The sequence below is a fragment of the Microchirus variegatus genome, assembly GCF_963457635.1.
Source record: "Microchirus variegatus genome assembly, chromosome: 4".
Lineage (NCBI taxonomy): Eukaryota > Metazoa > Chordata > Actinopteri > Pleuronectiformes > Soleidae > Microchirus > Microchirus variegatus.
This window is the reverse complement of record NC_139805.1, coordinates 18,293,890-18,308,733: the sequence shown is the minus strand read 5'-3', so window position 1 is coordinate 18,308,733 and position 14,844 is coordinate 18,293,890. Positions and strand designations below refer to the sequence as shown.

At 41.6% G+C, this 14,844-nt stretch overlaps 1 protein-coding gene across 1 annotated transcript in view; it reads left to right on the top strand.

Annotated features, from left to right (window-relative positions):
* The first annotated feature begins 474 nt into the window (after positions 1–474).
* The window catches only part of scfd2 (sec1 family domain containing 2), an 85,684-nt gene continuing 71,314 nt past the window's right edge, over positions 475–14,844 (top strand). The window contains exons 1-3 of the mRNA XM_083888656.1: positions 475–1,313; positions 1,927–2,095; positions 10,552–10,679. Coding sequence (XP_083744782.1) covers positions 500–1,313; positions 1,927–2,095; positions 10,552–10,679 — 1,111 coding nt within the window. The 5' untranslated portion in view covers positions 475–499. The remainder of the gene's footprint in view (positions 1,314–1,926; positions 2,096–10,551; positions 10,680–14,844) is intronic.

Genomic DNA, 14,844 nt, shown 5'->3' with positions numbered 1-14,844 from the left:
TTGACTGTGCTACATCACTCCCTGACATTAATAATAATATGAAAAAAAAGAAATAGCAGAAACAACAAAATAGAAACATCAAATTGATATAAATTAGTTTAAAAAAAAATGTATATAAAATAATACAAATATAAAAAAATATTATTTTTATTGCTTTTCTGTTAAATGAGGTAGTTTTTGTAGTCCTGTGCCATAATTTAAAGCACAAAATGAATATTTTTATCTTCACACATTAAATTAACGAATATAGACGTCAACAACAACATAAATACAGTCACATTTGGCTTCGTTCTCTTGTTGTTCTCTGGTTCCTGCTTATTGCCACAGCAACGAGGAAACGCTTGGGTGACGTCATCATGCTGCGACGCGGGATTGCCACGTCACCTTTAGGAGACTCGTGTGTTTGTTTTGCTGGCGGTGCTGGTCTGATGTTGACGACTTGTCTTGGACTTTTCCGTATAATAGCATTTTAGCAAACTGACAACCGACATCTGACAACATGCCGACGACGGACGACTTTACGCGCTTCCCGCTCCAAATGTGGGCAAAAGTGCTGTCTCGGGTAAAGAAAGCTGTTGTTTTTATGGACGACAGTTGCGCTGAAGCTCTGCACTGGAGCGGAGGAGCCTCTGCTTTACTGGAGGCAGGAGCGAGAAATATGAAGCAGTTCTCGAGCTTCGAAGCCTGTGGCGTGAACGAGCCTAAAGCCGTGTTCGTTGTGAGCACTTTGCTGAAGGGGAGAACAGTCGACATCATCAAAGACATCATATCCCTCAGTCACTTCCAGTACTGTGTCGTCTTCACCACAGTCGCTCACTCTGTCCACCTGCTCGCCAATAACATCACAGCAGAAATGGACGGAAAGCCCGTGTTTGAGCAGTTTGAAGAAAAGCTGTGCGAGTGGATGGGGAACATGAACTACACTGCTGAAGTCATGCACGTCCCCGTGGTGTTCACCCAAGTGTCACAACACTTGCTTCTCACACCCACGTTTGCTCACCTGTTTCCCCTGCTGCCCACTGACCTGGAGGCGATAAATGCAAAACGGCCAGAGAAGAAGAGATTTGGAAGTGTGACAGATGTAGACATGCACGCTCTCCCTGTGGAGCTGCAGCTTGAAATCAAATCCTTGACCTCAGCTTTGAATGCAATGTTTGAAACCACAGGTACCAGGGAGGAGAGCTTTGCTGTGGGACCCATGAGTCGAATCATAGCAGGTGATCTGGCCAGCCATCCTCAGGCTAAAAACAGAAGAAAAACAGCCACTAATAAAGCATCGATCATCTTTGTGGACCGAACAATGGACCTTACAGGTAAAGTCTTTTCTCATGTTGTGTCACATCATTCTGCCAGGAAGCCTTCCTAAATGTTACACGCCGGACCTTTGATATGCATTACTATGCTTAATACTGTTAATGTTTATGAATGATTCTCCATCAAAGTCAGCAGGAGGATGCAAGTAGACACAGGTGTTTGGATACCAGCTGTGTCTTGGCCAGTAATGAAATCGATTTTCTTGATTTATGTAAAGCTATAACAGATGGGGCACAAATACAACCGAGTAGGGAAGCACAATATTGGACTTTTGGCTGATATCCGATATGCCAATATATCGGGAGTGCTTGGGCTGATGACCGATACACATAAACATGCATTTTTTTCCCCTGTGCCCAACTACAATAGTCATATAGTGTCTTCTGTAGTTAAATTAACATTTTCCACACTTCTGTCTCAGCAGTATAATAATGAGAGGTGTAATGCTGTCCTTCACAGCTCAAATTATTTATTTATCACACATCCTCTCATTCTGCCAATCAGAATGTTCTTCCTTGTGCAAAATAAATAAACATGCATCCCTACAACTGAGGTCTGTATTTACTCATTTCAACTCTTATGGTCTTTGAAATTCCCCATTTCTTTTTCCAGGAGCTGTTGGACACCATGGTGACAACCTGGCAGAGAAGATTCTGACTGTGCTCAAACCCTTACCTGGTCATGTGACAGACGTACAGGTGGACATGCTGGAGCTCACCAGTCTACAGCGCACCCCTCACTCCCAGAACACTCTAGCTCCCGGCTGCCTTGCACAAAACCAGTGAGTGAATTGAATCCAACTACAGTTTCAGCGTATTCAGTCAGAGCACCATTAAGATTTTAAATATACACACACTGTACTCGCAATTGATGTATGTTATTGCCCACTGTACATATATCTTTATGCATCCATTTCAAGTTTGAAATAGAGTATTTTTTCAATGCGTTGAATTATCAGGTTCGATTGGTCAGCTCACTGTACTAAACCAGATCCAATGTTGCAACTGCAGCAAATTTGTCTTACTACTCCACTGATAATTACACTCATGACTGCATATTTTTTTCTACACATTAGCTGGTAAGTATCTTCCAGTGAGAGAAAATGTGCCCATTCAAAGGGAAAGACTCAACAAGCTTATTAAAACTACTGCAGTCTGAGTATATTGTAAGGAATTCTGCCTTGAAAAGCTGGTTGTACTGTATGTATAGTAGGCAGTTATGTGGGATAATGTGTGCAGCAGTTCCTTATGACCAGATGGTACATAAACTCAAAAGGAGAAAAAAACAATTATCAAGAAGGTCCTAGGTTTAAATGTACCACCTTTTTTGTGTCATCACTGCATGTTCTCCTAAAAGCGTCCCAGAAGGCAGGCAGGTTTAGTAACTAGAGAATTCCCTTTAGGTGTGAAAGTTAGTTTATACTGGAGTAGGGAAGGGCATTTCAACCAAAATGCTTATCTGCAGTTGCTGGGTATTATCAGACCTGCCATGCATTATGAATCTGGTAAAAGAGCTGTGGCTGCAGCTCTGAAACGCCGCTGAATCACGGCACATGCTGGTGTTTTAATGCAAATGTCACTTGGAACTGTCTGAGCTGTCACAGAGGAAATCCTAAGCAAAGATACGCAACATGAACAGGAGGATAAAGAGATGGTGAGATAGAATTAGAATAATCGCTCTCTTACTAATGTATTTTAATTCTCCTGCTCACATTAACACATACTTATTTATGCCCAGCCCTATGGTTGTTTGTATGAGTTATGGTAAAGGCTTAATGCATAATGACGATATTTATCCAGTCCATATTTGATTGATTATTTTCCATTGATTAGCAATGACTAACCAAATATGACTCCAGTCAGAGATTCATCCAGATCCTTTTATGTATTAAGGCTGAACCATTTTGAATATGTATCTAATTGCAATTATTTTGACAGGAATTGCGATTGCGATACGATTCATTTTCATTGGAAATACATATTTAAACGGTTTATTGTCTGATATTGTGCTGGTCTGTAAGAAACAAACATGTTCTCTTCAGTCTGTAGAGTAAGATGTGTATAGATCGAAAAAATAATGGATCTAAAATTATATTTTGACACACATTTTAGCTTTAACAAATAACGTGCCTTCTAATTGCAGTAGGCCGTATTGCGATATAATTTTGATTAATTGTTCAGCCCTAATGTGTAATGTACTGTTACCTTTTTTCTTCACACCTGGGATCACCAAATCCCAATTCAACTTGTGTTCAGGCCCAAAATAAAACAGAATGTTTTAACCTATCACTACAGCCGACCTGAACAAACAGTAGGTGCCAGTGGTTGGGTAAAGCCTGCCTCTCGTCCTGTCTGTGCACATGCACATGTTGAGTGCCTGTGGTGTGGTGGTGCTGTTGTACAAGGCAGGGATTAGTTCTTCATCATGTGTTTCATTGCTGCTCTGCAGCTACATGTGGTTGCAGGAGCTAGAGAGACTTAGACTGAGAAGTAGAGTTTTGTGGCTGGAGCTGTCATGCTGCATGTCTGACCACTGTGAGTGTAATTATCAGGCCTACACTGTACATACAGCATGGGAATGCAGCAGGGACCATAGCAAGAGAGGTGGGAGGTTTGTTTCTAATAAATCCAGGCTTAACTCTTTCGAGTCGGCGTGTGGTTGCAGATGTGGGCACAGCAGGTGGTAGGCTGCACTGGCCTTGGGACGCAGGGCTCAAGTACTGTATATCTCAGTATAGGTGAATATCTTGGTTTGTCTCTTCATGAAGTATTTCAACAGCCATGTTTGCAATCACTGATCCAGAGCTTTTCACCAAATGCAACATATAAACCACGTCAGCTAAAAACAAATCACCTAATTATCGAGCCTTTGACCGATTTCGATTTTGTACGCAGGTTCTATCAGCGGCTGGGATACAAACAAACAGATAGATGGAGAAGTGTAAACAATAATGCAGTGGGTGCTGCTTTTGAATGGAGATACAAGTCTAATCAGGGCCAGCGGGATCAGTAGGAGTGTTATTGCCTGTGCTATCTCTGAGCAGATGGCCAAGCTGAGCCTTATCACAGATGTTTAGGAGATTGAAGTGCTCCTGAGGCATAGCAAGAAAGGAACCAAGGGTTCCCACTTCATTTAAATGCCTTCAGATGAGTTCATGTCAGTCACACTAATGTGTTCAAGACGGCACTCTGTAAGTGCATATTGTTAGAGGTGTACTTTTCTCATGCATAAATCTCTCATTTATTCTACAAAAAACACTAAAGTCCCAAAAGGACTGTTTTTCTTGCATGATGTGAACTGTACAAAACACCAGGCTCCATGTGGTTTGATTGTTCATGTAATAACTCCCCTCCCACTAAATGTTTATACACCTATGATTTGTCAAGCTATTTTTAGCGCAAAACCCACACTGTGTTTTCATAGGTCTTGTTCTGTAGAGCGGCTCAAGCCTTTAAATATTACCTACAGACCTAATTTGGCCCTTTTCTATGATATTTCCTGAAGTAATTCCAGGATATTTTTATAGATTACTGTGCCTTAAACATTCTGTGGGTGGCTGTTGATTCTAGCTCTCTCGGCAAGACCTCACACTTACTTTGCAATTACTGTCGTATTGTCTTTCATAACCTGGTGTGAATTTTCCTTATCCTACAACCTGAATGTGACTATGTGGTATAGGAAATTGTGCCAGACAGAAAAATGTCTGCACACACACACTTTTGCCTCATACCATCTTTTTTTTACAACCAGCCAGGATGCATAGTATGTATATGTAGGATGTTGAGTGAAAGTGGCAGCGGCAGTGTTGTTTTGTGTGCCCTGTGTGTTTGTGGTCAGGTTTTTTCCAGCTCAGTCTGTGTAATTTGCTGTGCTTGGCTGCACAGCCCTTTTTGATCCTGAGTCGGACTTGTGGACCCCATTGGCAGATGCCATGAAGTTTCCCTCAGTCTCAGACTGACACCACCCTCCCGCTCCACCATCGTCTGGCTGCCTTGGACCGTGATCCTGTGGCCGGGAGTGTACGCATGTGGGCAGAACCGAGTACGGGTGGCCAAGGTGCCCTGGGTCTGCCTCAGGAGCTGCCGAGCTTGAGCCAGGCAGAGTAACTCACCGCACCCTGCCATGAGAAAACACTGCAAGGCTGCCATCTCCTCAGATCTGGCCAGCTGATCCTGCATATGTACCACCAGGGAGGGACAACACCTATTTCTGTCCCAGCTGGGAAACATGAGCATGAATAAAAAGCAATGCTCACTTGAATTTGAGTTCAGGCCCATAAACAACAAAGAAAGGCAGAGATAGCATAGTGTGGAAAGGAGAAAGCAAATGACAGACAGCTGTCAACCACTAACTCTGTTTTTTTCCTCACCAACAATGAAGACGTGGGAATGATAACTGTCTCTGGTGGTTCATGATAGGGTAGAGATTGTTCTGCAGAGTTATACTTAATGAGAAGAAGAAATGTCAACTGTTGAATGAAGATGCAGTCTTTTAAATGATTTATTGTCTGAAAAAAATTCAGCATTGCTATTGTTGGACTCGCACTTATGCGTCGTGTTAAGTGAATGAGAAGCGTTTAATTTGATGTCTTCACTGCATACGAGTGAGTCCAGTCAAACAGTATAGTATGATCTTCCATACAGGCCTATCTGTAATTCAGGAGTGGATGGTTTGTTTGAACAGGGGCACACAGGATATTAGTTCATGTCAAACACTGTGTTCCTGACATAATATGCTACTAAAAATAAATTCTTACTATAACTGAGGGCCATATTTCCCTATCACTACAGTTGAAGCTGCAGCTGATGATACATCTACAGTAAATGAATACGCAGTATACGCGTTTCTGTCCGTCTTAGGCTTTGAGGGCAAATTTCACAGTAAAGACAACAAAAAAATTGTGTCCCTGGTTGAAGGAAAAGGTAGGGTCAGGATAAGTGTGTGTGTGTGTGTGTGTGTGTGTGTGTGTGTGTGTGTGTGTGTGTGTGTGAGAATAAATTGTGGTTGTCATGCTTTTTCATTTTAAGAACAAAGCTCTGTCTTGCCTTTACTGAAGAATCAATGTGTTGTTGTTTTTTTTATTGCAGTACAGAGTCAAGATAAGAATGCCACAAAATGTTTCCAGTTAAGTGCGACTATTTCAGTCCAAACTTTCATCTTATAATTTGTCACAGTAATTTCTATCAGCCTCCCCTAAAAGGTCAGTGGAAGCTTAAGTTATTTGCCAAGGGGGGAGTTGTTATTATCAGTTAGTTTCTCAAAGAAAGTGCAGGGCAGCCGGGATTTAGCCACAAATGTTTTAGATTTCCCTTGAGTCCCCTGGTCCATCTCTGATATTCTCTCCCTTTCTTTCTCTGTCTAATTCTGTTTTCACCTCAAACTTATCTCTTGAAGCCATAAGTACATCAATCATTGAGACTATACACTCGCACCTATACATCGTGTTCCCACTGGGACATCTGACCAGTATGCTGTCTTCTGATCGGATTTTTGCTCAAAAGTTTGTGGGTAGTTGGACACTACACCCCTGCACTTTACACCTAAAAGCCAGACTCCTTTAAAAGAACCCCTGTTTGGAATTAATTTGAAATTGCGGATATTCCAGGAGAAGGATGCATGGAGTCATCACTAAATAAAGTTGGCTCAAGAAAGTTCCTAGTTATAGCTGTGTTGTGTGTTTGAGTTCTCCCCTACACTCTTGCTTCCTGCAGAGCTCCTCTCCCGTTTTTTTCTCCATAAATCCATTGGGTCATTTGTCCCTCCTGCCAGGACATAACAGACACTCAAGGCCAGGTCTGGTTTTAGTCCACTCCTCTCCTCTCCTGTCATGTCCTGTGCTAGATTGGGATGTTTACAGGAAACCAACAGTGTTTTTTTTACCCCCATTAAACACACTCCATTAATTAAGTTGCAGAGGAATGGGACTGACCTTGCTCAATTTAAGTTGTCTTTATCTGTTGCATGTACTGGAAAAGTAAAAGGCTCATGTGAATCATCTCCACTGGGAAGTAAATAACAGGCTAGATTTCCAATTACCTGAATGTGACGTTTTGACACTCTTGATCACATCAAGGTTACACAGACGTGCACTGGAGAATTCTGTAGTTTGAGCATTGAGTCGAGTTCTACAGACGCTGACAAACCCCCGAGAAGTGGTGTCAAATAATAATGAGCTCTGCTCTGTAGTAATTGGCTATAAGTATTTTTGATGTGTAAAGATGACAGATAAGCTGGGTGTCGACTTGGTTTCGGATTGAAGACATAAATAAAATATAAATGTGAGATAAAAAAGCCAAAGCCAATTAAAAGTTGGAATTTTTAATTTGCTAAACACTTAAATCACTTAAAAACTATTCTATTGTAAATCGTGCTCTAAATATTTATTGCAAAAAGCAATGTGAAGCTGTACTGATTATGTACAATAATAAGATTGTCAAAATTGTCTTGATAAACAACATGAATTTGCTGTAAGGTGTGGATTTAGATGATACCTGCTAACCAGTGGACAACTCTCTTTGAACATACAGTTAAGAGTAAAACAATACCCAGTATCTCCTACAGAAGCATTTATATTAAAGTTTTACAATATTAAGAATATACTAGTATGATCTATACTATGACATGTCCCCACCATCTCCTGGAAACGGGTCTTTTGTGTTTTAAAGTTTTATTGTAGCCACTTCTCTTCAGCAGATATTTTCCCCAGGACAGCTGTTGACGACACGTTAAGTGGATTATATAGACAAACTGGGACACTTTCTGGACAGAGATGCTACTGCTGTACTTTTTTAGATTTTGTTTTATTCTGTGCTTCTTACCAAATGACAGCACAATTCATCACAAAACTTGAAATGAATAAATCAAAAACTGTGCATAGGTAGACACAGTTCGAGTTATGTAAAAAGTGAGTTAAAAGATGTGAACCTTTAGTTTTTTTCCACTCTTCTTCAATTATGTATTTATCATGACTCGGATGTGAATCATGTCATGAATGGTGACTTTTGCAGCGGGGAGTTGGGCTAAAAAAATAAATACTGAAATGTGTGCGTACGCATGAAGGGAGGAAGGGGCCACGGAATACAGGGTGCATTTTCAAACCCCTGAGTCAGAACAGTTAGCTTCATTCTTTTATGCTGCATCATACACTTCCAGGAACACTGCCCACCTCCTCAAACCTACATCCATTAATGACCGGGCCAGAGTTATTTCACTACTTAACCAGGCACATATGTGTACAGTCTTTCATGTAGTAGATCTTTATGTGTAAGTCACATTATTTGATGATGAGCTGTCTTTTAATGGTACAACACTCATTACATATCTTGTAAAGTTTAATGTGTCTACAAATGGCAGAAATGTCCAAACATCAGGCTGTCCAAGCATGACACAGAGGACACTGACTTTGGTGCAACAGTGCCCCCCTCAGTCTGTAGTTTGTCCAACAGAGAGCCACACTGCACTTAACACTTGCAGATGGCTAAGCACACGTACCCCACGATCCTAGCCCCTCCCCCCCGTCATAGCAGGAAAGTTACTCAGCAAGGTTCCTGGCTGGTTATGGACCCTGTCTCACACCCCGCCAGTATAAACCTCAGCCCTCACCCCTCAACCCCCACTTTTGTCTGACCAAATGGCCCAGGAAAGCATCGGGGGAATGGGCCGTCAGGGAGGCTGTGTGGGCAAAGAGCCAAATGAGATCCATATTTCATCTGCACTCTGCTGTGGGCCTCCGTCTTCCAAGAACACACACGGATGCCCAGGGTCGTGTGCAAACATAGTTATATACACGTCCTCAGTCACAAACACACGCACATGGCTGCTCTAATACGAGCTGATCATCACACACCATTGGTATTTCAGCCATGACAACAATGTGGGGACTTTTTAATTTTTTTTAATTTTGCATAATTACAGAACCATTTCAAGTGCATGGGAAGTGATGTTATGAAGGATTTTCCCAAAAATGACACCCATGTTTCAGCTCTTGAGCAATAGCTGCAGCACATTTTCATGTCCTGATCACAGTTAAAATAAACAAACAGATTGCCATGAAGTAACAGATGTATGGTCTTGTTTCTTCAAAACAGAAAAAGAAAGAAAAAGAACTGTATCGTTCTTTACATTAGACTCTTGTGTAGTGGTGAGTCGTGTTTGTCGGTCTTTGTGTCTGGTTCTAGTGCAAAGATGGCGGGCGTCCCAGTGTGAGCCCCTCTCCTCCCCATCTAGCCCCAGCCCAAGGTCTGGAACAGATTACATCTGATATTAAACACATGGCAGCAGTTAGAAAGCAGAAAAGGCGAGAGAAGAAAAAAAGTTTAAACGAAAGAAAGAAAAACAAAGTGGATTTGTCAACGATCTCTTTCTTACCCTTCCTCTTGTCCCTAACTCCGTTTCTCTCTTTGTCTCCTTCTCTTTTTAGTTTCTGGTCACTCGTGTGTGTGTGTGTGTGTGTGTGAGTTAATATCATGCCCACTGGTCAGTGCAACTGTCTAAATCAGAGACACATCTTTACTGCTGATGTCTTTTTTAAGTGTCAATGTCTTCAACAGGACCAACATTTCAATATTAAACCAAAAGGGACAGAGAAATATAATCCAATCATATTTTGTATTCTAATGCTGGGCACATTTTTTATAACAAAAACCTTCTGTTACATTATGAGAGTGAGGGAAGGTCCTCGGTGACACTTGATTCTATCATGAAAAGGTTTTGGAGGCAATATTCTCACACACATGCCTTGTCTTCGGTCACCCTTTAGAGATGGGGATCACAAGTGTTTCATAACCTAGTGGATAATGAGACAAGGGACTGAGATGGTATCAGGAGGAGTCAGGAGGAGGAGCCCTAGTCTGCAGACTGTCTTTACGTGTCACTGGTGTAAGGACGGCTTTGAGCAGCCCAGAGGAATGTTGGCAGTGGCACACAAACGTTTAAGGTGGATTGAGAACATTCCTAATTTTCCCTCCACTAATTTCAGCTTTTTCCTGTTCGGGGTCCCATAGGGGAGTCGCCACTCCCTGACCAGCACGCTCTCAATCACGGAGATGAGCACTCAATCACGTCCATGTTGTCCTTTTGTGTTAATTACATTTAGAGGCCCACATGCCTGAAGCAAAGGGCAAGAATAGCAGTATTTATTTTTGCTTGGCAGAGCTGAAAAAATAAATCACATAAGTTGTACTGCTAATGTTTGCAGTTTTCCCTCATACTGACCATTTTTATTGTTCTACCTATCAGGTCACCAGCAGCACAGTCACTGTGGGAAGCCATGCTGACCAGTAAACAAAAAGAGGGGGTGATGGAGGTTCGACGGCAGTTGGTGGAAGCTGCCAGTAAGGAGAAGCTACCCATCAAGATGAGCATGGGTGAGATGCAGAAAAGTGCACATCTTACTTCCCAAACAGGCTGCAAGTATTCACAACAAGTGAAAGTATCATGGGGTGTTGTTTTTGGAGAGAAGTGTGCGAGATTGCTGAAGTGTTTTTCGAGGATACCCATAGCGCCTCCTACTGAGATCCACAGGCTCTGCTGTGTATTTGCCCATGTGGCCACAGAGGAAATCTGAACCACATGTTGGCTCTTTGACACACTCCCATACACACGCACATATACACATGCTCCTCGTGCACACATGCTGCTTATGAAAACTTTTGTTGTCTGTTAATGAGGCAGGGGGCTGCAGCGAGGGATAAAAATATGTGTAGGCACGCAAAAATAAAGTCATTACATGCACGAGTATGCAGTGCCCTCATGCACGCACCTCTGTGATACGCAGTGACTCACAAAAGTAATGGATGTATTACACTTGCAAAAGTGCGCACACACTCGTACACGCACGCACAAGGCTAATGTGCAGGTTAGCGTCTGCCAGAAAGGCGATGTTCTAAGGGAGGGGCATTTTGGTCCCATAGCTCCTATAATCTAAAAGAGGTAAAGAGGGTCTTGTTTCTCTTAACAAGCAGGTTGTAATATGTCGGTGGTCGCATACATATATGCACACACACCACACACTCTGCCAAGCAGCTGTCTGAAATCTGGATGACATGGGACAAAATGCACAACCAGAGGTCAAAGATTCAGAGGAAAATTGAAGAGACAATAAAAGTGAAAAAGTATATAGAAAGAGTTGCATTAAAGCTGCTCCCCACCTGCTGACTGACAGTCTGTAAACTTAATGTCTTTGCTGAGAGAGAGAGAAAGGTGGGGAGGCATTGTCAAACCCTTCTCACACTGAACCATTATACCCCACTGGCAGTGGATCAGACTCCACAAAGTCCTCTGAGTTTTCAATGCACCCCCGCACACTTCCCATCCTACCCACCAGTACCAGCAGCCGAGTGTCAATCTATCACGCCCTGCTCATGTGAGACTGAATTAGAACTAGCAACACAAAGCGCTTAGTAGTAATAATAATAATAATGCTTGTCTGATTTTGGTGCACTGTTGGAGAGTAAGATTTTCCACATCACACTCGCACTGTGGTAAGTTGATTCAGATCGGCAGAAAAAAGACTGTATTGGTGAAGTTCGGTGAAGCTGTTGCATTTTCACATACACACTCATCCAACTTGGCTCCTTTTCATCTCAACAGGATAAAATCATCCAGGGTGAGACAGAAAAATAATGATTTTCTCAGAGCCTGAGAGTGACCTGTTAGGTTTCTATTAGCACAATGGTATGATGAAATCCCCTCGCTGTCTATGTGTGTACTTGTGTGAGGGAGTGTGCGATTACTAGTGTGAATGTGGTTGTGCATTCAATGTTACACCTTTTGTTTTATTGTCCACAAATATGGATTTTTCTGTCCAACTGCATATGTGTATATTATCAACGTATGCATTGCATATGTGTGCGTCACAAAGTATATATATATATATGTATACATATACATATGTGTGTATATATATGTATGTGTGTGTGTATATATATATGTGTGTATATATATACATATGTATGTATATTGTGTATGCACTGATACCACTGTGTAAATGTGATTCAAGCATGATTTGTGTATGTGAGTATAAATATGTAATTGATGACATTGATGGCACATTTGTATCAAATACTTTAGCAAATTAAAAATCATCTAAAACATCATCATAGCCATCAGTCAGTAAAATATTCTGAAATGTTTCAGTAGGACATTTCTTACCCACATGCTACACAAATCATATGACGTCAGATAATAACATCAGACATCATTTGTGATCATCAAAAGAGTGTGTATTGGATTTGCTGTTGAATTGTGTCATTGTATCATTAGAAAGAATGGTAAAGCTGTTTCATTGGTCTGTCCCAGTTCCAGACAGCTATTAGACAGATTGCATTAAATAATGGTAGAAACATCCTTGTTTTACAGAGGATGTATCCTTATGACTTTGGTGAGCCCATGACTTTTTCCTCTCGCTTCACCATGAGATTTTGCATTTGGGGATAAAATGTCTCAAGGACTTTTGGATATGTTACCATGAAATATGGCAATATGTTCTCCTTAGGGTGACGTTAAATACGTTTTTGCTGAACTTCTGACTCTTCATCTAATGTCGTCATCATCAGGTTTTGCGTGCACAAGGGCACTCTTTCTACAAGTCTCCAAATGTTTAGGCTGTACTCTGCCTATTGTAAATGTATGGTAGTAGCCTTGTGCACATGTTAGCATGGTGGCATTGTCACAAAATTGTATGTAGGACATTACCGATTGCATGGCTGTAGACACAAATGTAAACAACATTAAAAGAACATGAAAACGTTGTCTAGTGACTGAAGACAAAACCCTCAATTGTGCAGTCACTGCAGGTCTTTTACATAACGTAAGAGGATCTGCAGGTAAAAATATTTCAACGTGATCTTGAGTTTCTCCCAGCTCCACAGTTTACTCTTGAAAGAGGCCCCAACATGCATCCACAAATAAAAGTTCCAGGAGTTTCCTCCTTGGACTGCATAAATAAGTCTCTCAGCCTTCCTGTGTCCCCCTTCCATGTAGAATTACTTATGAGGTTGTCCAGCTGCTGAGCCAGGCCACCACTCAGCTCTACACTACTGAAGGCAGACATCACTTAGCCTCTGAGTAACCCTGTGCACCTCGAATGCAAGACATCTTCCAGTAACAAGACTAAATCATTTTTGGCCCCTGCACTTTCTTGCATTGTTCAACACTTTGATCATGACCAACCCCTCAACTGCCACTTATGCACATCAGGCAGAAACGGGCAGAAGGCTCTAACTGTTAATAGCACACAAATGAAAATGTTATGTACTATTGATGGTCATTTCAGGCGGTAAGAGAAGACAAAAACTGTACTACTACTGTATTCTTAGTAGTAGAGAGTATACCTGAAACATTAAAAATAACCCATTATTGAGCCAAGGCACAATAAATTGACATTTAGAGATATATAGTTGAAGTGCAGGTTCCCATTACATGTGTTCTCATATTTATTAGAGTTTGAGAGTTACAGCCTTTCAGTCCTGCTTTTTTCCTCCAGTTTGAAACCAGAGTGCAGTCGACAGATCTTCTGTCTGAGATTCATTTTGCATCTGGCACCAAGATGCTTGAGGAATCACAGAACGTTTTTTGAGAGACGTTTTGTGACATAGATAAGAGCTAAGGCTTGACCAGGGCTGTTTGATTGTGTAATGGAAAACAGATTTTGTGTGGCTTTCTCGTCCTAAATGTTCCCCCTTTCTATCCTTGCTCTTGCTAGTCGTCCAGCCTGGCTAAGCTATAAAGTCTGATTATAGTTGGCCTCTACTCCACCATTCTCATTGCCTTTTCACAGGCAAACTTATGCTTGGCCCTTGCTTTGGACGTATTTCCTTGTTCTGTGCTAAATTATGGTTGGCAAATCAAGCTTGGTGAACCATGGTTATAATGCCTGCAGTTTTTATGGCTGGATATGTTCACAATAAAGCTTTTCAGGATTTTGAAAATGTCTGGGCTGAAGCTTTTTCTTAAAAATACATTAATTTTACTATGAAACCTGATTCCCCTTTGTAGAAATGTTTCGTCTGTTTTGCCCCAAAATTCCACAAGACACACTGACTCTTTCAGTTCACTTTGGAAAGTATTTTTCCCAACAGGCGGGACTCACAGGAATCGGTGTTGCTGTCAGGTTTACTTATCAGCGGCTGTGAGTGCTGTTGCTAGTTTTCCTGGATGATTCCCTCGCATAATATTTCACATATGTAGATTTTGTCAAGCACTTAACAAAGTGTGTTGTTTTAACGTTTGAAGTGTCTCACTCTCATATTATATTTGGTACTCTGAAGCTCTGCCTCATTTTTGATTCCTGCCCGTCTGTTTCTCTTGTAGTCATATGTTTGGCCTCACTAAAGAAAACACTGGCCATGTAGTCCAACAGGAAATACTCCCACATCTGGTGCTGGTTCAGAACATCAACATGAAGAAGTAGGCTTTATGAGGAGTTAATGTGCCCCCTCTCCATCCTAACCCCTGACACAGCCCCATGTACCCCCAGGCTGCCATGCACACCCCCCCAGGTCTTAGGCGCTTGACTCTGCTTTTCCTGTG